The sequence below is a fragment of the Parasteatoda tepidariorum genome, chromosome 7, assembly GCF_043381705.1.
Source record: "Parasteatoda tepidariorum isolate YZ-2023 chromosome 7, CAS_Ptep_4.0, whole genome shotgun sequence".
Classification (NCBI taxonomy): Eukaryota; Metazoa; Arthropoda; class Arachnida; order Araneae; family Theridiidae; genus Parasteatoda; species Parasteatoda tepidariorum.
The window spans coordinates 39620131-39646700 of NC_092210.1; the positions used below are offsets into that span (position 1 = coordinate 39620131).

A 26570-nucleotide genomic window follows, 5' to 3' on the forward strand; every position below is an offset into this window, starting at 1 on the left:
AATTAACATTAACTACTTGACTTTACTTTAATATTGTTTTTACCATAAACTTTGCTCAAACATAGTTTTCTTAAGTCAAAAAGAAATAAATAATAAAAATTAGTGAAAACGACATTTTTAATAAAATTACTAAAATACAGAAATATTTAAATACCTAATTTTAGGCATATTTTAAACTAATTAAATTGTATCGCTTCTGAATTATAAATAATTACAATTAAATCAAGTATGCATTTTATGAATTTTAACTATTATGAATATAGATAGGTAGTGTACGTTATTTCCGTTATCAGTATATATGTTTAGAATTTTTACCTAATTGTAAGAAATTAATGTATAATCAAAAAGAAAAAACATTATAAAAATTTAATATACCAGCCAGGAAAGCAAGATTGAAGACATCAAACTCTTTTAATTTTACAACAATGCAAAGTAACTGCAGTTTTTTTGCAGATTCATCAGAAAGTGTACTTCTGAAACAATGACTGCATAATTACTTCAAATTTACTACAGAATGACCACGGATTCAAAGTTTAAATTTTTTCTAAATTTATGATTTTCAAGTGACCTCACTTAAACTACAGTAATTTTGTAGACAATAGCTAAAATTTTTTCGAAATAAATTACTGAGAAATTACTTCGCATTAGCTGCAAAATAACTGCAGTGTTTTCACAGTTAAGATTGCACTACAGAAAATTTGCAGTTAACTCTAGAAAAACTACGAAATTACTTCAGTTCTGTAGAATAACTACAGTTTCTTTTCAACTGGGATATAGGTATATAAATTCAAATTGAACTATATCTCATAATAAATATTACTTTTAATTTTGATCCTATTTTTTTACTATTCATCTATAACTATTGTGGAATTCTAATTTATTTGCATTTTCAAATATTTTAATTAGCATTGTACTTTTAATTAAATATTAATTCTGCATTTTCAATTTTGCCTCGAAAATTGAATTTGAGGAAAAGTGGTAAGAACTTTTATGCAACAAAGGAAAAATAGTTTGTATAATGTGATAAATACTTTATGAAATAAGAAGATAGTATTAATTCTGAATTCCAATTAAATAAAAGCTAAAGACAGGATAAAAACAGAAAAATTCAAAATGCTGCTTAATTTTTTTAAATATAATATTTTCCGCCTTTTCTTTGAGTGATATATTTATAATAAAATACATTGAACATCTGAAGATTCTGATTTGAATGAATGGATGTTGCAGATGTGAACTTTCATAAATTAAAGACAGTCAACTTTATTAATAGAACGCAATTTATGTAACAGCAATTATAGACTGTATGAACAATAATTTCATAAATATCTTTTATAAAGGAAGTATAGAATGATATGAAATTAATTATCCAGAAATGTTTTGTACCAAAATTATAAATCAAAAAAACTAAAACATGGATATAAATTTATTATATTAAAATAAAATGTTAAAACTTTAATATGAAATCTGAAAAAATTCTAAGACTCTTATCAGATATAATATATTCCCAAATGCTTTGACAAAGATTCTAGCAGGGAATCAAATTTCTTTAATATTTCATAATCATCCACATTTAACACTTTCAATTTTAATAAATTTTTTTGACAAATAATTTAAAAGAATAGTATATTTTATTAAAAAACGCTGAAAAACAGCTAATTTAAATGGAATGTGTATATAACACATTCAAAATAAAAGTATTTTCAAAATAAAAACAACAAAGTATATATACTTACTGAAAAGTAAAACAGCGTCTTCTTCAGAAATACCGCTGTGAACTAAAATTTGTTTTAATTCTTCTTAATTCAAAATATTAAATGACATATTCTCCAGAAAAAAAATTAAACGTAAAATAAAAAGGAAGACATAATCTATTTAGATCACATAACATAACAATTTTATTTAGATTTATTGTCGTTTGCTTTTTAAAATAAAACGATAGAAATTCCAGCTTATATCTCGCACACAATTAAATAATAAATAAATCACTCAAGTTTGAGCTAAAAGCACTCAAATATTGCTTAATAAATTCCACTCAAGTTTGAGTTAATGCAAAGCAAGAATTTCGCTCAAATAAGAATGTATTTCACTCAAGTTAAGTTAAAAAAATTTAACTCTTCTTTGAGTAGGGGAAATAACTCTTTCATTTTAAGAGAGTAAATTATTATTTTTGCACCCATTGTTTATATTTTATTTTTTGCTCTAATACATGTGTTTTAGTAAATATTTTACATATGCAATAAATATTTTAAATATTTGCACTGTAAAATATCTTGTTCTATTTTAAAAACTTTATGCTTACTGTTTAAAGTAAAAATACCACATCTTGGATCAATATTTCTATCAACCATTGTAGCTCTTATAGATGATCTTAAGATATCCTGAAACACACTATCTCTAGCATAAAGATTTAGGAGCAAAAATATATTCTCATTCTTCATCCAGATTGCTTTAAAACAGATCCAAATCCAAAATATCGGAGGTAAATGTTTTTTTTTTCTTTTGTATATAGGTTGTGAAATCTTGCCATAAACAATCTTTATATTCCATAAGTAAACGACTTTGTAAGCACATTTTCACAAAGGCATTTCTTCAAAAATAAATGGAATAAAAAAATGCATTGCAATTTTTTTCTATTTGTAGGCAGGCGTGTTTCTTTCTCCAAACGCTCAGAGGTGAAAACAAATCCGACATTGGTTTAGATGTAATGTTAAACTTTTATTTCTGTCATGTATTTATTTTTCAAGAAACGAATTATTTCTGAAATTGACACCCAAAATAGTATATTCTTTTTTAAAAAAATAATTTGAAATGCTGCTTTCGATAACAATTACTTTCTTATGCTATTTAAGTCTTTTTTTTTCTAATTTCAATTTAAGCTTTCATGCCAGTAAATATTTTAATTTTTTCATCTCCAAAGGAAAAATCCTGAGTAAAATTAATTAGTTAAATATTAATTAAATAGTATTTTAAAAATATAGAAATTATCCTTAGGTTTCAAGTTAACGTAAAATATTTTAATTTCACTCTATATGGCTTGAAAATTTTAGGAAAAATGAGAATTAAAAAAATAGAATCGGAGAAAAATATTTGAAGTATTTTTGACAGAATAGTAGGTGAGAATTGAATCAGTGTAATTACTTACGGCATCCCTAGAAACTTTTGCATTTGCTATATATAAGTAGTTGATTTCTATAATACAATTCGCTATTTGCTTTGTTGGTAACATTTTCAGGTTTTCCTGATCTGTGTTAGAGATCCTTTCTGTTTCAGTGAAAATCACTGTTTTGATCTATCAGTGCGAATGGAAAATAAAACCTTAAGGTGCTTACACTTTAAAACAGTTTGCTATGTGCTTTGTTGATAACATTTTCAGATTTCCCAGACCTCTGTTACATATCCTATCTGTTAAAAGTAATATTTTGATCTATTAATGCAAATGTAAAATAAAACCCTAAAGTGCTAGCATTTTAAAACAGTTTGCTACGTGCTTTGTTGGTAATATTTTCAGAATTTGTAGACCTGTGGTAGAGATCCTATCTGTTACAAACAAATGTTTTGTTCAATCAATGCGAATAGAAAATAAAACTCTAAAGTGCTTATATTTTAAAACAGAACTCATGTAGATATTTATCAAAATAATGGATTACACGCTTAAAAAATAAGTTATATTTGCTAGACCTAAATACGGCAAGGCATTGCATACCTGCTTTCTTTGAATTAGTCTTTTTTTTTCACTTTAAATTGCCCCAAGGTATGTGTGACTAGCCTAACTTGTACAAATATATTGCGGTATTGACTATGCCCCTCTTAATATATAAAAAAAATTTACCCTCTAACTGAAGCTGTACATTTTTGAAATATTCCAACAGTATATTCTTTAATAGTTACATTCATGATTAACTTCATTTATTTTAGTTTATGCAGGTTGCATGAACAATAAGTTTTTACTTCTTAACTATTAAAACTCAATCGACTAGCAAGTACTCAAGAGAAAAAATATTAAAAATGAGTCTTATCCAAAGAATAGTATTCAACAATTCAATTTGCAATACCATCGCGTACCTTGGACCAATTTTCTTTTCTTTAAAAATTATTTTTGAGAAATGTGGAGCAAACTACATTCATAAAAAATGGCATGTCTAGAAAAAAGCATAATATATTTCTAAATAATTTCCATATAATTTCTAAGTAATTTAAATTATTACTTTATTTAAAAAAAGAATAAACAATAAAATTGGTTTAATTTTGTTATTAAACTTCATGTATGAAAATCTTGAACTCGTCGAAGAAACTATGTGTATGTAACTCTTTCCATTATTTATTAATAATTATAGAATCAGATTACATATTTTATTAACTTTTATAGAATCAGGACAATATACATCAATTATTATTTTAGAATCAGAACAATGTGATTTATTAATAATTCTAGAAAAGAAAATGAATATCTTATTAATTATTCCAGAATAATAAATGAATATTTTATTAATTAGTATAAAATAAGGACTACTTATTTTATTAATTATTATAGATACAGGACTAAATGTTTGAGTTATTATTATAGAATCAGGGATACAGAATTCATGACTTATTATTAAAGTACCAAGAACCATGTCATAAAACATCGCATTTATTTTTCAATAAATATTAAACTGTTCTTTCAAATCATAAATTTTAAACTTTCAGTTTGGAAGTTCATTTATCGAACCGAATTTTATTCGGTTCGTCTATCAATTCTAGTTTCAGACGTTCTGCATAGTTATATATTTTCAGAACTTGTAAATAGAAATTATTGTCAATAATTTAATTAAAAAATAAATAATTTTATGAACAAAATCATTATTTTATAAATTTAAGGATCAGTACATAAAATAGTGTTACCGGATAAAATGTCAATACCGTCTGATTGTTAATAATTTATCAGTAAATTTTATGATGGTAACGTCAGCAAACATACATGAGGCGTATAAGAAACGAAAAGAATTTTTCGAAATATTATTTGTTATTGAAACATCACAAATGTTATAGAGAACACTTTTTTTAAGGATAAAAAAAAACCAAATCAATTGAATTCCTGTTACAATGAAATCGGTTCTTCTTGCGAACTAAAAATACACGAAATCGAAACTCTCAAACATTTGCTGACGTGAATAGATTTTTCGATCATTCTTGCCAAAACATTCTAAACAATAAAATTTCTTTTTTAGTCAGATAGAATGAATTAGAATTCTCTTTTTTTTTATTTTCTGCTTTTCAATCTAGTTTCACGAAAAGCGAATGTAACCAGAACGAAGCTTTTCAAAGCCACGGCTATTTATAAAAAGAATCGCAGACACTACATCGTTTATTTTTCATGAAACTAAAACTCCTTCTCAAAAAATGTCGATATTTTAGCCGTGAAACTAACACTTTTGAAAAGGTCATTGTCCTTCCAATAATTGCATTCCATCGAAGGGCTCACGTTCATTTACAAGTAAACATCAACCCTCCCCGTTTTGGTACACAAGGGACTTATGACTGTCCGTTGCCATTTACTAATGTCTAAAAAACAAACGGATTGATATTTTCCTTCTCAACAACTTCTCTGGGGTCAAATTTGGTCATGCGCGTGCTTCTTTCAAAGCTTACATTTTCCGAGAATGTGTTTTGAAATTAATTCTAATATTTGTTTTAGTTATGTTTGATGCTTAATGGGCGTTTTTTGAACTTATTGATTGCAGCAAACATATCGACGCTTTAGATGCTAAGTTTGTTGGCGGTGAGTGGAAGCAAGTGTTTTTTTTTTACCTTTGTTCATGTAAGTATTTTATCGGATCAATTTATTATTTAATAAAATTTTTCAATGCATCTCAAAACATCATTCTAAAAGCCTCAATATTACGAAGTTGAAGGGGAATGCTCGAAGGTGATATTTTGTGATATCCAGAAATTTAATAATTTCAGCAATTTGGTAAAAATAATAATAGGGTCGGCATTTAATAGTTTTTTTTTAAATTTTATTTTATAACTGTCTTTGAACAGCCGACCCGATTTTGAGTTTACGATTACCGATTATCTACTCCGTAGCCTTGTAATTTTGAATCCAATCCAGACGACAAGAATACTCGTGGATCCAAGTATTGTGAGAAATTTACTTCCTGGAGGACTTTTTGATGGTAATCACCCAGAATGGCTTTACATGGATAGGAAAACCATGAAAACATCCCATGGTAGCCTCACAGTACCTGGGACTCTAATCCATGATCCGTTTACCCCTGAGGATATTCTACGTCATCAGCACTGTGGTAGGTACGAGTCGGTTGCGGAATTCTTTGTTCGAAACATATTCCAGTAAAAATAGATTTTCAGGTAAAAGTACAGAGACGCTATGTGCCGGTACTTATTGTCATAATTTGATCCAGAATTTTTTACAATGTACAGGATATAATTTTTAAATTTTTTGTTCACAAAAATTATTATATTTTTGTTGTTTTTTTTTTGATATTCAAAATAACTATTGCATAATTTTTTTAATTATTTAATTTAGCGGTTTTTTAGAACAGAAAACAAATGCTAGGTTGTATTTTTTTTAAAAAAATATATGATATTTTTATTTTGTCATTAGTTTGTTGTAAATTTCATACTAATATTTCTTCCATCAACAGAGTAATAATTAATTATTCGAGTTGTTAAGGTATTTGAAGAAACGAAATCCACCTGATCAACGCAACCGATGACGCCGTATTCATAAAATGCACCTCTTAAGTTCACTATAAGTCAAAAAATTTGAAAACTTGAACTCACGTATTTATTAAATGTTTTTAAAAAATCATTTAAGGTGAAATTTTAATGTCAATTCGTGATATTGCTCCTTTGTTAAATTATTTCATTTAGTTTTTTTTTTTCCTTTTTGAATTTTGCAAAGGATTATCATTTTATTTTAGAGGTGACCTTTAAAAAGCTATCAATAATTCATGTTCCTGAATATATTGAAAAGCCATTTAACTAATAATTTTTATCGCGCCTGACACAACAGCAAACCTAACTATTTATATTCTTGGTCTGTCATAAGGAAGACGCGACCGCATCTAAGCAGTCTGCGTTACGCCCTGTTTTCCTCAAGCAGATAGCATCTTAGACACAACAAACTCCACCCATCAATTTGAAAGAATATTTTAATGCATATTTTTTGTTACCATACAAAAATTGTATTTTTGTGAATTTTATTAATTATATGTAAAATCCTTTTTTTTTTTTTTTTTTTTTTTTTTCTTTCTCTCTCTAACTTTCCNCTTTTTTTTTTTTTTTTGAATTTTTGTAGAATGTAGCCAGTTTAATTTATATTTTTTTTAAGTTACGAAATTTAAAGTTTATATATTCAAAAATTGCGCATAAGTATATATTCTAAGCCAATTGTTTCTCATTTACCCATAAGACTGTTATAATAGTGTTAATGTTTGCTTTTGTGCAACCTGAGATTTGAATTTTTCTTAAAAAACAGCAATAAAATTATTAAGAAATTGAATCTTATTTAAATCCATTTTATACAATCTTATTGTTGTAATAATGATAAAGTTGCTAAAGAAGACGTTCGTAATCTACTATAATTTAGTAAAACTGCTCTAAGTTTCGTAATTACTTAATACTCAACAAGAAATTTTTAAATAAAAATATTTGGGAAAGTTTTTATTATGCAATATTTTCCTAGATATTTATCATTTTGTTTTAAAACTCTATATGGCATTTAAAGATTTCAAATCTGTGTGAGAAATACAGCGAAGAGAGTTTCTGTTAACTAATTAAAAATACTTATTTATTGTGTGAAGTTAGTGTTTATATTTTTTGGGACAGTATATTTTTTTGTTTAAATAAATATTTTTTTACTTATAATGTTTAGCACTTTTTCACAATAGTGATACGAAATAACAGTATTTTTGAAACGATATATATTGTTTATAATTTTAATGCAACTGTAAATATTTATAACTAAAGTGTTTGTTCACGAAATAAAATCAGTCATACGCCGATATTTTTTTAGAAAATGTGCATTCCAAGTTTTATCATGCTACTGGTAGTTATACTTAGCTTCTTCAAGTGGATGTTTAAAATCGATACTTTTTGCGCATTTTCTGAACATGCTCTCTTCTCTTATCACGTCATTTTCTCATTTACTTTTGGAAAGGAAATAATTATTTTTGTTACTTTACCGCACTTCATCGCTTTTTCAAAACTTAGTCCCCGTATAATGTAAAAATACATGTTGTATTAACCCGGGAGGACGCGCGGGGCTTCATTTTATGATGCCATGTATACTATAAGACCTTATTCCTAAAACACTTGATACCAGTTCATCTTTTTTTCTTAGTAGCTGATTTTTCCATCCTTATCTGTTTTTTTTGTGAAAAACTGGAAAATTTGCGGCATTTTCTCACTCCCGCTAAATGCTTCAGTTACTAGAGTCATAGCATTACCCTGCGCGTTAATCAAATCGTTCCACAAATCATATCAACTTTCTTGATTGCCGCGTTCTGTGCGTTATTTTCGTCCCTAATTAAAATTATTTCTGCTTGTTTAAAATGCACATGAAAGTTTTAAAAAAATAATTTCGCTATCTAACAAAAATCCACGAACTAAACTGACTACGTTACATAAAAGTGTATGAAAATCCAAGACTAGTGAAATTTGAGAACAAGTGGAACTAAGTATTTGTGCCGATTTCTTTTTTTCTGGGAACATATAACTTCTGTGTTTAATTAATGCTTCGGAAAAAACAAAATATAAACAAATATTATTATACGCATTCGTGAGTGCGTTAAAACAATCATATCAAGTATAATATAATAAATTATATACTAATAAGACAAATAAAAATATTATCATGTTTCATTAAATTGTATCTCAAAAAGAATGGGAGAGATCTTCAAATAATTGGGCAACAATTATTCAACGTCTAAGACTTAAAAGTGTTATATTTCTTAGATTTTAGCAGCGAAATGATCTCTTAAGTTCTCCTGATCTCTGACACCGTGCGTCTTAAAGTTCTATCAAGTGGAGCGCGTCCACGCTGGTTACATTAGAATGCGATTCATTTAAGGGGGTTCAGTACCTAAAAACCTTCAAAAAATCGAATTTGAGATTTTGATCAATAATTAAACTAGAAACTATTAGTTTTCTAACGATATTTTGCTTTTGTTTGAAATCCACCTAGAAGTGTACTTAAACTTAATTTAAAAAATGTAAACAAACCGAAAACACCCATGCCACGCCCACTTCTTTATTTCCATGTGATTTTCGAGAATTTTGAATATAAAACTGAGATTTACATTAGTTTGATTTGTTAAGTCTATTTTTGTTTTGTTCTTTTATTATACTGTTATAAGGTCATTATTTTTACGTTTTTTTTTAATTCTTCATTACGTTTTTGTTTACTTACGTAAAAGAAAAGAAAATAAAGTACTGAAATGCAAAAAGAACATTGCTTATGGACCAGGATTGTTTTGAAGCTGTCATTACCGGCATAGATTAGGAATTTCGTTTACATTATTCGAATTTAACTTGGACCGGATTTTTTCCTCCCTAATTTCTAGTTACATCATTTTGATTTTTTGTTTAAATGTTCTTTACATAATATTTCTAATTTTGAAGTAAATTCTTATTTACAGTTCTTTGTTAATTATTTCTGTGTTTAGAATGTTTATCTTGAAATATGCATTTTCTTAGATTTTTTTTGTAATATTGTTATTTTTTTTAACCAAAATGCTTTTAACTCATTTAAATTTAAACAAAACATCCTGGTAAAGACTTGAATATTCAATTTTCATGAATAAAATTTATGGGTGATTTATGAATCTTACAATTTTATAATTATCACATTCAGTTTGATCATTTTAAGGGGTTTTTATTCGCTCGAAAAGTGAGGAGAGTATAGTATAAAAACCTATTTTTCAGTCAAATAAAAGAAACATTTAAGAGTAATTTGTTTGAAATGTAAACAGTACGAGATTTATAACTTAGAAACAATATGATTTTTGAATTTAAATTTCAAATATCGTTGGTATTCTAATATTTACGCTTTAAATGCAAATAACTCAAAACTATGTTTTTTTTGCTTCGATGTACCTTTTCTTGAAAACTATTGATCACAACACTTTGATTTTTGATTTAAAAAGTTCCTTTAGTACTGTAGTTTGTGCTGAAGTGAGCAGTTTTTTTAGAGAAACTTAATATTTTTTTTTAATTCAAAATTTTCAGATGAAAATGTGAAGCTTTTAAAATTTTCTGGCATGCTGTGTAACTTATTTTTTTTGAATTTCTTTTAATTTACTAAATTTAAAAAAGTTCACTTCAGTATAATCTAGAATATCTATTACATACACACAAAAAATTTCAAAGCTCTAACTACGATACTTTTTATAAAAAGGTACATCGAAGTATGCCATTTTAACATTGTCAACATAGGAGGTACCGAACCCCCTTAACTTAATTAATTTAATTAACTTAATTAATTTCATGTATAAAATGATCATGTTTTATTTATTTATTTTTAAATTACGTGTCATAAAATCCTTAAAAAAATTAAGTAAGTATGTCAAGATATAAGATTTAACTCCATAGTCAATCAAAGCTCTCAAAGCCATATTTTATTTCCACTCGTTCTAAGAGTTCGCTCTTAATAAAAAAATAATAATAAAAAAATATTTTCAGCTTAACTGTAACGGCGATGTAGTTCCTTTTTCAGCCATTCATTCAATTTTTTGTTCCAGAAAATAGCGAAACTTTTCCTTGCATGACTATAAATGTGGAGAAAATTTCTACTTTAAACTAAATGCTGGTTAGCCTTAAAGAAACTAAACTTAATTAACTCGTTCTTTTTATGAGCACGAACGTAAAAAAACTAGTTCATGGCTCGTATTGTAATTTAGTTACAGTTTTTATTCTCGGGGGTATCATTGAGACATTAGTTTCTTTGAAGTTTTTTTTAAAATATTTCTTACTGAAAGACAGAATATTTTGAATTTAATTTGAGGCAATTGCTTCTGACATGTTTAAAATGCTCCTCAGAGAGCTGCAATCACGGTAAAGTTTTTTGTGAAAAAACTTATTTTAAATTTTTGTACAAGTTCTAATAGGCTTTGTCTTTACATTTTTATGAATTCTATCACGAAAGTGATTTCCTTTGAAAATAGCTTAGAAAAGGTTTTGTTTTATTAAGATAAGGTTTTGTTATATCAAAATAAAATTTTATTTTATAGCAATTCTAAATATTGTTTAATTTTTTTTGCATTTTATTTATTTTTTAATACTAAATTACTATCCCTTGGGTATTTATAGTAAATTAAAATTTTTCTATTTTCTTGTTTGAGATATATTCTGATTATTGATCTTCTAAAGTTGAAATGCAATTCTTTAGAAAGGAATTATGACTTTAAAAACTCAATTTTTAATTCTTTTTTAAGACCAAAATAAAGATCATCTTTGCTTTAATAATTATTTCAAAGATTACTTATTTTTTATGTATAAATGCAAAGTACAATTGTTGATTTTAAAAGCTGATATACTTAAAATGATAAACATAAAAAAAAAAACGATAGAAATATACAAAATTTCGGATACAAATTTCGGTTAAAAATATCGTCACCTTAGTGCAACATTCGTGAAATCCAGTTTACTTTTAAACTCAATGAATGTGAGCACGGAAAATGGATGTGCGCACATCCATTTTCGGGCCCATCCTTGGTAACTAACAATTCAAACGCACTTCGGTAATATATGAATGAGCCGTTGAGGTAAAGACTTGTTCGAAGTGTTGCTTGCCGATCCGATATCAATAGGTAGACAAGATGTAACGAAGCGAATATCCTTGATGTCCTCCAGCTATAATCCATCAAGTATCGAAGAATCCTGTGAGTAGAGAGTCAAAGACCATTGCTCCAGATTTGTAGGACTGAAACGTTCGATTACACCCTCAAAGAATCTCTCTCATAAACTATGTTGTCTAGCTAGATCTAAGTACAGTAACAAGTCTCAATCCGCAGCGAAAAAAAAAACAATAATAATAAATCTAAAATTTTTTTTCAACGAAATTATTTTTATTTGATGTTAAGCTATAACAATTATTACTTAATGAGAAACTTTATTCACTTCAAAAATACACAAACATAACAATATACAAATTATATTTTTGAAGCGAATGAAGTTTTTAATCTTACTGCTTCAGCTTCTTGGAATTATTTATTTAATTATATGCATTTTAATATAGTTCTCTACTTTTTAACCTTCACGAGATATAAATAAACGCTTCTCAAAAATTCGAAAAACAGAAAAAAAATTTCATCATTTTATGAATTTTAAAAATTACTTGACTGTTTGCCTGTAACTTCGAAAAGTGACCAGAGAATTCAAATTTATCTTCATCTCAGATTCGATAGTCGATGTAAGAGGACGATAATTATTTAAAAATAAACAAAAGTTAGATTAAAGTCGATTATGATTAAAATGATGATACAATTATATTATAATATTTATAACAAAGCATAGCCGAAGACATATTAAATCCGAATGGTACCGAATACATCTTTTTTTTTGGGGGGGGAGCAATGTTAAGGGAGTAGTCAATGCAAATGATAAATGCGTCAAATGTACCACATTATCTTCTACGCACTTTTCCATTTATTTAAAAGTTGTGGTTATCTTAAGATATAATCTAATCCACATTAGTTTAATCCTTTCACGATAAATATTAAATTTACATTTTTGTTTGCTTCTTTTTAAATTGATAACTCACCGGTTTCATGCGTAAAATAATGAAGAAAAACAATATTAAAAAAAGTAAGAAGTTTTCATATTTACATATAAATAGATAAAAACAATAATTTCTTTAAAATACTACCTTTTATTAAAATTAAGTAATTACTCAAGTTTAAAAATGTAAAGTTTATATGAAATATAAAGGTTAAATTCGTAACAAAATAAAATAAATTGCTTTTTTCTCATACTTGTGCAGCTAATCCCTAGGGAAGTGAGTAAAATTTAGTTAGTTCTTGAAAAATATTGGTAATTTCCCTTAAGGCAGAAGAAATACAATTTCAGAGCTCGTAGTAGGATATAAAGCAGCATTTCATTTTTCTTGAAAATAAATATTATATTTTAGATTTTATAAGAAAGGAATTTCATAGATGTGTTTTACATGTATTTTATTGTTGAAAATATCTGAAGAATATAGTGGCTGCTTTATTTTAATAAAAAATGACTTTGCTTTAATAAAGTGAAGCAAATATAATGAGCACCACATCTTAAGAATATGCAAAGAATAGAACCTTTTGTAAAAACTTTTCCTTCTTAAGTTTGTTATTGTAAACGAAACTGCTGGTAAAGTTTTTTATGCTTTTTTATTTTTAAAATATTATTTATGTAATAAATTGTTACTTAAGTATTCATTTAATTGAAAAAATATTAAAATATTTTTTTTTAATAAAAATAGAAATAACGTGTAAATACTTTTATATATTAAATTATATTGCTTGTTTAAATACCTTTAACTACAAACTAAAATAGTTAAATTTGATTTACAAATTAGCTTCAGTTCGGAGAAATTTGAGCAAATTTTAGGACACATATGTTTCGTAATGATTTATAAAAACACTTTTAATTTTTTAACTTGACTTAAAAGTCTACTTTCATATTGAGTTTCTTAAGCTGATTGCTCCATACTTTTTTAGGTTATTCAAATTATATTCATTGAAAATTTCACTTTTGTTAAAATGTTTGATTATTGAAGACATTCTTAAATGTACTAAATCTATGTGGTATAAAGTTTCCTAAGTATCATTACGGAAGATAAAAAATCGTCTATACTTTTATTCTATGAAAAAAGAATTTTTTTAACGGCTATTTAATCTAAAGTAAAGAGATTTATTTCATTTTATTTTATTTTATTTCAAAATCCATGCTTAAATTCGCTTTTTTTTCAATTTTTATTGGGAAAACTTTCTTTGTTTAAGTTTTTGTTTAATTTATGTTTTTAATTAAAATTCTGTATGTTCTATATTTAGTTTCTATGGATCATTTTTAAATAAAAATAACATTAATAATACATCAATTTATATCAACATTGCAAAGCCTGACAAACTCATGAAAAATAATTTCACATTAAGAAAATAAGAAATATTCGTTGAATTTTTTGTAAATTATGTAAGTACGGGTAATATTCGAAATGGAGAATTATTTAAGATTTCTTTTAAAATTTCCTTTAATATTCGATTTTCTTACTATAAAAATTTCTGGTACAGTTGTAATGTTTTGGTCTGTAAAACTTAAAACAATGAAAGTGATATATATATCTATATATATATATATATATCTATATATATATCTATATATATATNAGCATTTCATTAATAATTTTAAATGTTTATAATTAACTTTAAAAAAACTGAGGAAAATCATTATAGAAAACAACGAATGTCTAGGAATCTGTCACAAAAAGGAATGCTCCAATTTTAGTTAACAGTCAGTTAGACCGAACGCTCGGTTCTTGAAGTAAAAGTTCAAGCTTCGCGCCAACGTGACGCCACAGAGGAAAATCGGAGGTTTGTCGCGGTGAGAGTTTCTTTAAAGGAGTGAACCAGCCCTGCTATTCTCTAGCCCTGTTGCTCGAGGCCATTTTATGATAGTCAAAATTTACCACAATCATATGATTTTCACTGGTACATATTCCTTTAGAGGAATTGTAAGAAAAACCCTTTTCAAGGTATAAATATTAAAAATTTCCTACCCTGATGCTATTTTAATAGGTATCAAATATACTAGCATGATGCATTATACCTATGTCTGTAAATTTGGTGCCTATTAAAACTCCATCAATTACTATCATACCACTATAATGCCAGTTACTTGTGTTCACACTAGTATGGCGACAATTATTGCCAAATGTCATTAAAATTATATGCACAAGCGACAAATTTGTCACCTTAAAATACATTTGGAATTTACAAATTTAAAAAAAAAATTTTACTCTGATTTTATTGTTCTACAGATTGTATGGAATTTAAATGTGTGGTATTCAAATAGAATAAATAGTCTTACCTATCATACTTGGGTGCACATACAATTGCTATAGCTTCTGGCATCATAAGTTGATAGGAACAATGTGTATGCAAATCTACACTGGACATGAAAGCAGTCTGACTAGGATGCGTCTGCAATAATATGATGATATAAAGTACATATGTATGTAGGATAACCATTAACTATGACAATGAAAAAACCTGATATATTATTCTTCAATATTTAAAAACAGCAGCCAAACGAGTCACATAAACTCATTTTTAAACCACACTTTTACATTTCTTAACTAACTCTTTCTTCCTTCACATCAAATATAGTTCTAACAGTTTAATTACGGAGAGAGCAACATCTATAGGCCTTTGTTGGTTTTCTTACACACAGATTGTTTCGTTTGTCATATATATACATAGTAGGAAGAAAAACAACAACTTTTTTTTCAACATAATTACTTTAAATTAAATTATTAAACTAATTTTATTTATTTCACTTCTATATATACATATATTTATATATACATATATATATATATAAATATATGGGTACATATACATATGGGTTGGCAGGTGCAGATATATTGGTATTTTTCGATGGAAAGAAGAATTTTATCATTAACTAATGGCATTTAAAAATAATAAAAGGAATGATACTCTTATTTTTATGTATGCCGTGTTAGGAAAATCATGATTAAAAAGCATACAATACAAAATCTTTTTCATTTTAATTTCGTTGTTGAGATATGAAATATTTAGACATTCAATACTTTGTTTATAACATTCTTTATTCAATTTATATTTGCAAGTTTTTAACGCATACCTAATGTGAAAACATGAGAAGGAAAAACGTATTGTACATTTGTACACGACCCCCGTATTTCTAAGTTGACCTTCTAGGAAAATCCCATAAATTGTGCTTTCCAACGGTGTCTAGTAAGCGTCTGCTGAAGCTTTGGCGAAGCCCGAGAGCTAAGATCGATCCCATGATGCACTGTGAATCACTTTGAGGGATATATTACAGCGAAAATTTCGTTAAAAGGATGAAACAAAATTGATAGTTCTTCAACACGTTTTAAAGGCATTTAAGTTCCCGTTTCTTAGGTTTTCAATTACTTATTTAAAAAAAATATTTTATGAAAAATATTTTATAAAATCCATTATTGAAAGAGTTATTTAAAAAAAATTTTTTTTTTACAAAAAGATACTTTCTTGAAATCTTTTTTTAACAAAATCAGAGTGGTGAAGTGACGCTAGGACGACTTTCTTAAATACACAGCAAAAAAGTTTGAGTGCTAAGGAAAAAAAAAATTTTTTGCATGCTGTCAAATTTTTTTATTAATTTTTTCACTGTTATGTTTTTATTTATTTATTTAGTCATTTTTTGCCTCTTTATTTATTCACAACACATATGTTCATGCTCATTAGGATTAATTTATAGCTCCATTGCATACACAATTCGTTTAAAAAATGCATTTTTAGTGATATATATTTGCACATATATATTCAAACAACTGTTATTTTGTCAATTTTATATTATCTTTTGCACGATAACTACAGTTCTGTACTTAAAAATGTATTTAGTTTATCTCATCGCCAAAATTGATGGCAGCTATAAGCCAAAAATTTTTTTTTTCAGAGTAGATAAATTTAAACAAATTTACTTAGTTTCCTCCCCCCCCCCGTTTTTTTCTAGTAACTTATCAGTTCTTAGGAAATTACATATTTATGACAATGTAAGTTACGCATGTAATTTGTGGGAAAAAACGATAAAAACTTGGACTATAAAAGTTCACATTGACTTTCGTAAATGATTTTGCATTTCGCACTAGTTTGTTCGTTTTAAAATAGTTATATTTTGTTTAGGTATATTTTCTATCACAATTTTATTATTTATTATTAACATTTTTATTCACACTTTTATTATCTATCAAAAAAACAAGTTAATCAGGAACATCATGATACTTCCATACCTTTAGCTAGACCTTATAGTTGACGCTCTATTCAGCAGAAAAAAAGGATATAAAAACCACTAAAACTACTTAACAACAACTGAAACTTTACGGTTCAAGCAGTAAGTGTTTCATTTTATGCCCTGCTCATTTAAACGCTGATAATACATTTTACTGATAATACAATTACTACATTTATATATATATATATANATATATATATATATATATATATTATCAATATTCGCACACATAAATGATTATAAAAATATAAGTGGAATAAATAAACAGTTTCGAGAATTTATATTTATGCTTGTACTAAATCTCGACTCTTACAATTTTCTGTAAAACTAAAAAAGTTTCAAACTATGCACTAAGTGCCAATTCGATAAGGCAATTTTCAAAAAAGCGTCAAATATGTTGTATGTTTTATTAGATTACCAAGATGATTATAATAATATTATTGTCAATATCTCAATTACGTTCTTAACATTTATAAATAAATATTAAATATTTCTTCTCATGAATTAGTGCTGTGAAAGCAATGATGATAAAAGAGAAAATAGACTAATAAAACGTGTTGCTGTTGTTCCTAATGCCACTTAGTGAAAACAAGCAGATTTAAGGCAGATGGTACGTTTATTGTTTTTCAGAGGTTGCTAAGGATACGACTGCAGCCACATACGCACACACGTAACAGCCCGTTTTAAAGGGTGGACTCATTCATACCTTTATTCATGCATCCATTCACTAATCCACAATTCGTAATTTTGACCAGATCCAGAAAACGGTCAATCTCCAATTTAGTACCCCCAGAGGTATTGATTTGTTTTTTTCTTGCACTTGGAGGACTTTGGGATTTTGCAGATTTAACGTGCACCACCCACCAAGTGAGATTACAAGCTATCGGGAATATTATACTGTTTATCATCATCATATCATCATTATCATCATGACTAACATATCATTTTTGTTACGGCAGCCCAGGATAGGCCAAAACCATCTCCTCCACGAAAACCTATTATTTGACATTGACTGACAGACTTTTATACTTATCACTCAAAACTCTGATTACACAGAATCGTTGTTTTGATCTTCCTCTCTTCTGACTAGAGAAGGGCTTTGAGTCAAAAAAAAATTACTACATTTTTTCATCCATTATGGCAATATGAGCGAACCGCTTCATTCTTTTAAGTTAACAGCCCGCACGACTTTTAGCCGCTTTTAAGTCGCTTTTAAGTAACTTTTATCATCGAGCTCTTTAAAATACATTTCTGAGCTATAATGTCTTCGTAAAAGGTCGATTTCTTTGACGCTGTCAATAATTCTTGAGACCTTTCTTTCGATTTCTAGTTAGAGACTAGATTTCTGAAGCATACAATAGGATACTGGTCTAATGAGAGTTTCATGCATAGCAAATGTTTTTATTTCTGAAAAGAAATTGATATCAGAATAAATAGCGAAGTCCAATCAGGTAGGATTTTAGATTTCAGGGGAAATACCTTTTTTGTGTTATCCAAATTAATTATCTGTCAGGATTGAAACACGTTAAATTGAACATTTTAAGTCCGGAAATTCTTCTTAACATTGTTTATTTTTGTGGAATACAATGCTCAAATAAGAGCTGAGTGGAAATTCAACGGGTGATATATATTATTCATTTTATTTTGTTTCAGAGTTGCAGTTAAAAAGGTTTGGTTCTAAACTAATCCAATTATAAGATTTTTAATGTTTCCAAAAATCTAAATTTTTTAAAATCTTTTTCAGAGGCATGGAGAATAAACCTCAGGTGACTTCTCCTAAGAAATCACCTGTGCACAGTGAAAAGAAAGAAATTTCGAATGGAGATACCCCATCCCATGGGACTTCCAAAACTAATGGATCTTCATCAAACCAAACCTCCGAAAATAAAACTGAACTTTCTAGCACTACATATCAGGAAACGTCAAAAACAGAACCCTCTAGAACCGAACAGGGATCAACTTCAGTAGCACCAAACACGATAGATTCCGTAGCTTCAACAGAAGATACTCTACCCCATCCAATCATATCAGTAGACATCCAAAAAAGTATGCCTTACGAAAACAAACAGGTAGTTACTCCATCTGAAGAAGACAAAAAAACCGATCTGTCTCCAGAAATAGTAGCATCTGTAGTGACAACAGCCGTAGTAACCGAAGCAGCCTTGACGGTTGGTGGAACAGATGGACTCGTTGTTAATGGTAACAAATTTAGTAGTAGCTCGAGCAATGTAGATGCTGTTGTAGAGCAAGCGCTTAACAAAATTAGCGAAAATATTAGCACTAAAACTGAAACGAAAACTGTGAGTGACACTAAACCTATTCCAAATGGCGACATTGACCACTCACCAGTTTTAGACGAAGGTTCAGGAACCAAAAGCGAGCTTCTAAAAGAAGGATTAATAACTGAAACATTAAAACAGGAAACAACTAGTGAACCAAAAACTTCCAAAAGTGACAAATCGAATCACGATTGCGAAACAGACTCTAGTGTTGATACAGTTTCCAAAGATGCAAATGTTTGCAATGGTGTTCCTGGAATTATTACTGTAGAAAGTATTTCAAAGGCCGATACAAATTCCTCAAATGAAAAGCTAAAAGACACTGATTTAAACACAAAGGTTGAAATTCCTTGTAGTAAAGACTCCTTGCCAGAAGAAAAATTGTCAAAAACGGAGAAACAAGAAGAAAGAGACATTAATACGAAAGAAAGTTCTTCCGCTAGTAAAATTCCTATTGTGAATGCTGTTAAAGAAGCTAAAGATGTTAGTTTAGAGCCTTTAATGTCAGTTGATACTTCAAATAAAGATGTTAGTGCACGGGAAAACCTAACAGATAGTGCAAAGTTGCATAAAATGCTTGATCAGAAAGAAGTTAGCGATAAGGAACCATCCAAATCGGCAGAGAGTATGAAAGCTAGTGAAACAAAAGAAAGTATTACCGAACTAACTGAAAAAGATGTAGATGAATCTTCTGTAAGCAAACATGAGATTCAAAAGGACTCAGAATCAGGTAAAATCTTGCAAGAAGAAGAATGCTTGAAGTCTGAGAAAGATGAATCTAAAGTTCTGCAAAAGGAGAATGTAGATACTAAAGAAAGCGCTGATGCGTCTCCAGCGAATAAAGAATCTTCTTCTGAAGCTGTTGTTGTAAAAGAAGATCAGATAGAAAAAGATGACGTGTCTAAAATCAAAGCGTCTGGATCGGAAACAGTGACGAAGGTTACTGAATCTGAAACATGTGACATGACATTGATGATGACTTCACAAATACTTACGCCTGAGCAATTGAATTCTGGTGAGCCTGTAGAAGAACAGAAAGCCAAATCTGGAAGAACTTCGCCATGTACGAAGGAAAATGAAAGTTGTCGCATATCTGCTTCAAGAATATCACCTGTTACCTGTGATGTTGGCGTTGGTATGGATGAACAGAGAATGATACGTGTTGCATCTGGAGATGGAGGAGAAGAAGAGGTAAGTTAGATTGAATGATTAAAATTACTTTTAATCATTCAATACGTAATAATTACAAGTAAATTTTGATTCAAGAAATGTTTTATAAGTAATTTATCTCACGATTTTATTTTAATTTATTTCTTGAAAAGTTTAATAAATAGGTTTAACGGCTCTCTTAGCTAAATATTATTGTTTTGATATTTGTAAAAGACAACACCCCACTTGATAAATAAGTATAATAAGGATTTTGTAACATTAATAAATAAAAAAAAGCTCGAAGAATATCAAAAGTATTGATGTCACAAAATTTCATCTTTCTTAAAAGTTATCATTTGTTGCTTTGCAATTTGAATTGGTCAGGGTTGGTTATAATTTAATGCACAATAATTAGACTAACATAGAGACCGTTCAGGTTTATTGATGACGGTTTAACTTGATATATTTATTATATAGATAATGAGAAAAAATACATCAATAATAAAGAAAGAACTAGTTCGAATTTTAATTACCTGTTGATTAAATGGTGCGCATGAAAAACCGAACATGAAGACACAAAACTTTACTTAATTATTTGTTTAATTAATGCGTCACTTTCTTCAATTCTCGATTTATTGAGGTAACGTGATGTTTTATGCTTGTTTTTAATTCATCTCTACTTGTAAGCTTTTACTTCATTTTCATCGAACCATATTTTGACAAATTTTTAAGAAAGTTATTCTTATAAATGCAAAGTTATCTTATATTGATAATCTTGCGTTAATAGAGAAAAGGAAAATTTTCAAAATAATTAAATATTATAATAATGCTTTTTTGCTTTGTTCAATTTAACAGTAAGCACCATTATGAACGTTGTCTTACAAATGAAATTCAAAATTTGTAATTTACCGTTACTATTATATTATATTACCTTACTATTGATACATATTAAGCGAGCTTTAATAAAACTTTTACAGTTCGTATGTTTCTAACGCACTAGATGCTCCAAAATGACCACCAATATTAAAAAATCAATCAGTGATTCATGGAAGAGAGTAAAAATGTTTGATGTGCTGTACTGAAAAAAAAAATAATAGATATTTAAATCTCCACGTTTCAAAACTAGCCACAGACGTTTCTTTCAAAATAAATACTCTGCTCACTTGTAAAAAAATTTGAAGAAATTTTTTTTTATTTGAACTACCATTTGTGATAATATGGTGCAGCACTTCTAAGGTCAAAATTAAAAAATATTTTTGCAAATATTTCAATTGAAATGTTAAGACGTGCAGTAGGAAATATTTTTTTATACTCTTACAAGTTTGCAGCTCCATCTACTGACGAGTGTGGTCCCAATTTTTGGAGATAGTAAAATTTTTCAGACGCAGTATCTAATTTTTAGACATAGTGTCCAATTTTTAGACATAGTTTTTCAAATATTTGCTTATTTTTGAAAACCTGATAGATTTGTTTGCACTTAGGTTTTTTTTCATGTTTCTAAAGTATCTACACTGCTGTTTTTTACAAGTTAAATACCATTAGCTGGTATATATTTATCTGTAAACCCAACCTTGAATTTTGGAGGGTTAAGTGCTATCACCTAGAGTGAGTTAAAGTTTCTTTGCGGTCTCGAATTTGCTCATCGCGATTTTTTGCTGCCTCCTTTAACGGAATCTTATCTTCAACGTACTGCAGCAGTTATTAAAGTGCGATTAAATTAGTAGATAAATCAGATAAATGTTGAAGAAGACCTTTCGCGTATTCGAATGATTTCGAAAATCACTGTTTAAAGTTGTTGGGAGTTTTTTTACGCATGTGTGTTACAGTGAAAAAGAAAAACATTTCTTTTCACAAATAATTATTAATTTTGACTCAAAGATATTCTCAATTTGATACATTTCCAAATTTGAATAATTTATTCAATATCTGAACAGCAAAATATATTATAGAAACTACAAAATATATTATAGAAACAACAAAATATATTGTATTAAATTTATTATAATAATAAATAACTTGTTCTATAATTCGAACAAAACTAGTATTGCAAATTATACAGGGTATTGTATTACATTTTAAGATCCTTGACACATAAATCCATACACTTTGTGTTAATTCCTGGGAAGTTAATTTAATTAAATTCTCGTTTCCCCCCATTTTTAATTAAGTAAAATAGCCGCTGTTGCAGTTAGTTTAACTCCAGGGCTCCAGTTTCAATACAAATGATTATGTACTTCATTCCTTCGCTTTTTGAAAGAATAGATGGGCTTGTTTAATTGTTAATTTTGTAAACAACATGTAGTTTACAAAGCAGACTATGTTACTAAATTTCCATGCATGTCTTCAGTTTTTTTAAGAAGTAAATTCTTTTCTTTTTAAATTTATTTTATCACATATTTTGCCAATAATATTTATTTCTATTTTTAAAAGCAAAGAAGACAGTACGTTCTCAAATGTGAAAGAATAAATTTTTTGATATTAGGACCCACGATACAAAATTTACTTCCCTATAACTCCCGTAAACAAATGAAATCTACAACAGGCAAAAAGCCATTTTTTAAATGAAAAAAATCAAAATTTTATTTCATGAAAAAAGATTTCCAAACACTTTTTTTAATTTTTATTTTCTTGATTACATTATGTTAAATTTAAGTTAATCACAATAATTTTTTTGTCAGTAATATTATAACTTTTTTTATTAAAAATATTTTTTAAGTTTATTAATACTGTATATTTAAGTACCCAGAGTCTTAAAGGTTTTCTTAAAATCCGATAATAAATAATGGTAGGTACTAAGAGAAACACTTTGCTCAACCTTATATAACTGTGTTAACTTTTATCACATGAATTGGAACTAATTCTGCCCCAGCTTGTCGAAGTATATCAAATTTTTAGAAGAAATATTTTATCTCTAACTTTTTTTTTGAAAAAAGAAAACTATATGTGGCAGTAAAAGGTATTTCAATTGAAAAAGGTATTTCAATTTCAGAAATTTTTTTTAATACGTGTTATAAATGATAAGTTGTAATAGTCAAGAAAATTTCATTTCCTTAAAAATGAAATAACGTCATTCGGTGCTAATAAGTGCAAGATCTCGCAGTTTTTGAACTTTGACATGTAAAAAAACTATGTTAATTCAAACTTTAGTAAAATTTATCGATATTATATTCATAACTGGACTCAGACGAGTGAATTTGATCAATATTGGAATTATTTGCATGTAATATTTACGAATAATAAGTCAAAACATACCTTGCACAAAGTAGCCCCCAAATGGGGCTACTTTGTGCAGCGATAGGAATTCAGTTTAATAATCATGTTTTTAGTAAAATATTGATATAAAATTGTTAAAAAAGTTAATTGTTGACATTTTTAAAGACAAAAACATCAAGATATGTAAAGATATTAGTTTGAAAATAATTTTCAGCGTTAAAAAACCATTTTTTTTAAAGAATTTTTTCTTAAAAAGAATGCTTATTTCAAAACATTTGAGTTTAAACAAAAGGAAACCATATACATTTTTGAACATTGAAATGGATGAAATTTCAAAAATAATAATTATTACATATTCATTAACATTTATAATATTGATAAATTTGAACATAACATGCTTGAATGAACATGACAGAACTTGCTCTTCAGTTTCTGTCAAAATCACCTGATGTCCTATAAAATATATTTTTATGTGTTAAATCGTTTGATTAATTCATTAGAAAAATCTTTGTAGAAGAAAAATAATAGTTTACCAGCACGTTTCACGTGTTTCTTGTGAATTTTATTAGAGATAGTATTTCTGTGGATTTTGTACTTCCGAGAAGCTTCTGCAATCGACATACCACCAGCAACTGCTTGCAAACATTGTTGCAGCTTTTCTAAAGTGTAATCACGGTAGTTTCTCGTTCCAGGTATTTTTTTATAACGTCTGACCATTTTTCTGTCGAAAAAAAAAACGAATGAAACTTTGCACAAAGTAGCCCCAAAGTGCATTTTTTTTCATTTTCCGTTTATTTGTTATTAATTTTCAAATTATTTTAACTCTAACATGATATTATTGTTTATTAATATATAAATAAAAAATTTTGCACTTACGACAATTGTTTTATCAACGTCTTTGCATTTCACAGCTAAAGATTCCACGCACACTTTTCGACATCCGACGTCCTCGGAAAGTTGTTGACACTGGATGAACGAAACACACTCTGAGATTGTTTTAAAATTCGAAAAAATGTTTGTAGTAATAGAAGAGACTTCTATCTTCAAATTCCACACATTTTTAACGTGAAATAAACATAATACTGAATAGCAGCACTTGAAAAATGCCAAATTCGAATTTGCACAAAGTAGCCCCCGCTGCACGAAGTAGCCCCGAATGACGGTATATATATCTATATATATTGCAAGGAAATGTTTAATAACTTTTTTTAATCTTTTGGATCAAATCATTTCATATCGGAGTCAAATCATTTTCGAAAAAATCATTTCATATCACTCTTGGAGTGTTAAGAATTAATAGCTCGAACTAAAATGTCTAAATGTGTAATAATTGGTATATTTGAGATGAGATATTATCGTTAATTGTTCAAATTACTAAATGATATTTGAATAACTAAGTGGAAGCAGATTTCAAGAGTCATTTGTAAGAAAAAAACTCATGGAAATATCTCAATTTTGTTTTTTTCAATTGTGCAACATTGATTTATATGGAAAGTTATTATATTTCACAAACAGCTCTAAATGAAGAAAAAACTTGAAAATCTTTGAATGCTCTAGGAATAGAAGAATGCTCCTAGTACATTTTCTCCAAGTGCAACCTGTCGTTTAGTAGGAAATAAAAATTCTTAGAGTACAAACCTTTTGTCAAGAGCAGTTTAAATAAGAGTTAAGGTTGTAAATGGATACCCAATTGAACGATTGCGAACTTAGGGCATAACATAATTTTTACTTTCAAAGCCAACTCCCGAACTATTAATCTGACTAAATTCACCAAAGTGTCACTTAGAACATTCAACTGTTGAGGCAAATGAAACCATTTTCTTGTGCAGTAATCTCATTTTCAAGTACTACGATAGTTGTTATTGATATGTTTAAAAAGTCCTAAAGAAATAAAAAATTGTCTCAAACTGAAAATATACAACGATAAAGTTATACGCAATAAAATTCTAGTTGTTTAGCCGTATTGGGGAAAGCAGTTAATTTACGATTTTTCTCACAGTTAACAGTTTGAATACCATCTTATTTATGGTTATTTGACTGTTTTGCTTAAATGTGGTGAAATAACAATTAAATTAATTGTTATTTAACTATTTATTCCGAAAAATTTCTAACAGTGCCGAAGATTACAGTGATTTTCATAACATCAACTAAAAATAAAACATAAGGCAAGCGATAAGCTGACAAACCATCGAGTAGTTGGGTTTACTACCGTAAAAAAGCATTTCTTATGTTTGAGCAAGAATCATTGCCATTTTCTTGTTCGTTTTCAAAAAGCAGCGACTGAAAAATAATTTTTTCACCTGATGTAGTATTAGACTATAAACTGCTTTGCATCTCTGAAATTTTAACTAATTAATTAGGGACTTACGCTACGATTGTATATTCTAGTGATTAAGCGTAGGCTTATTTCGAGGCACTGAAGTATTGATTTTAGTATCTTCTTCTTTAGTATTCTCTTCAACTATGGATTCAACATTAATCTTGTAATTTATCCATAATTTATTTATACCATTATGGAGTTAACTGATACATTAAAATGCTTTAATTCAAAGGTATTTTTCGGCACTAAAAATGCCATAATCATTCTTTGCAAATCCGAAAATAGTGTTTTTCTATCTAAATAAATTATTTAATTTAATATTTTAATTTTCTTTTCATCACCGGAAGTAAGAATAATTATTCAAGAGACATAAGAAAATTTGTCGATTCAACATTTCAATTTTTCAATACCTTATTCTTAGAAATTGGCGTAGTATAATGAAGAAAATTGCAAATAATTAAAAACAAAAATATGCTGGCAAATTTTAGGAAAAAAATGTTGCGCAGTCGAATATAATGTAAGCAAAAATTCCGTGCTTCATACTGCGTCGAAAACGAAAGGTAATTTTACTTTAAGAAAGAATAACTATAAACTGCTTT

The 26570-nt window shown here is 27.8% G+C and overlaps 1 protein-coding gene and 1 long non-coding RNA gene across 3 annotated transcripts in view; one reads left to right on the plus strand and one right to left on the minus strand.

Moving 5' to 3' along the window:
* Nucleotides 1-26570, plus strand: part of LOC107439448 (enolase-phosphatase E1) — a 158033-nt gene that overhangs the window by 59740 nt on the left and 71723 nt on the right. For both annotated transcript variants that reach the window (XM_043057304.2, XM_043057346.2), the window contains exon 2: nt 18755-20480. In XM_043057304.2, coding sequence (XP_042913238.1) covers nt 18759-20480 — 1722 coding nt within the window. In that variant the 5' untranslated portion in view covers nt 18755-18758. The remainder of the gene's footprint in view (nt 1-18754; nt 20481-26570) is intronic.
* LOC139426011 (uncharacterized) overlaps nt 1-26570 on the minus strand; it is a 64625-nt gene that overhangs the window by 32292 nt on the left and 5763 nt on the right. Inside the window, exon 2 of the long non-coding RNA XR_011637258.1 lies at nt 20285-20457. This is a non-coding gene — a long non-coding RNA (uncharacterized lncRNA). The remainder of the gene's footprint in view (nt 1-20284; nt 20458-26570) is intronic.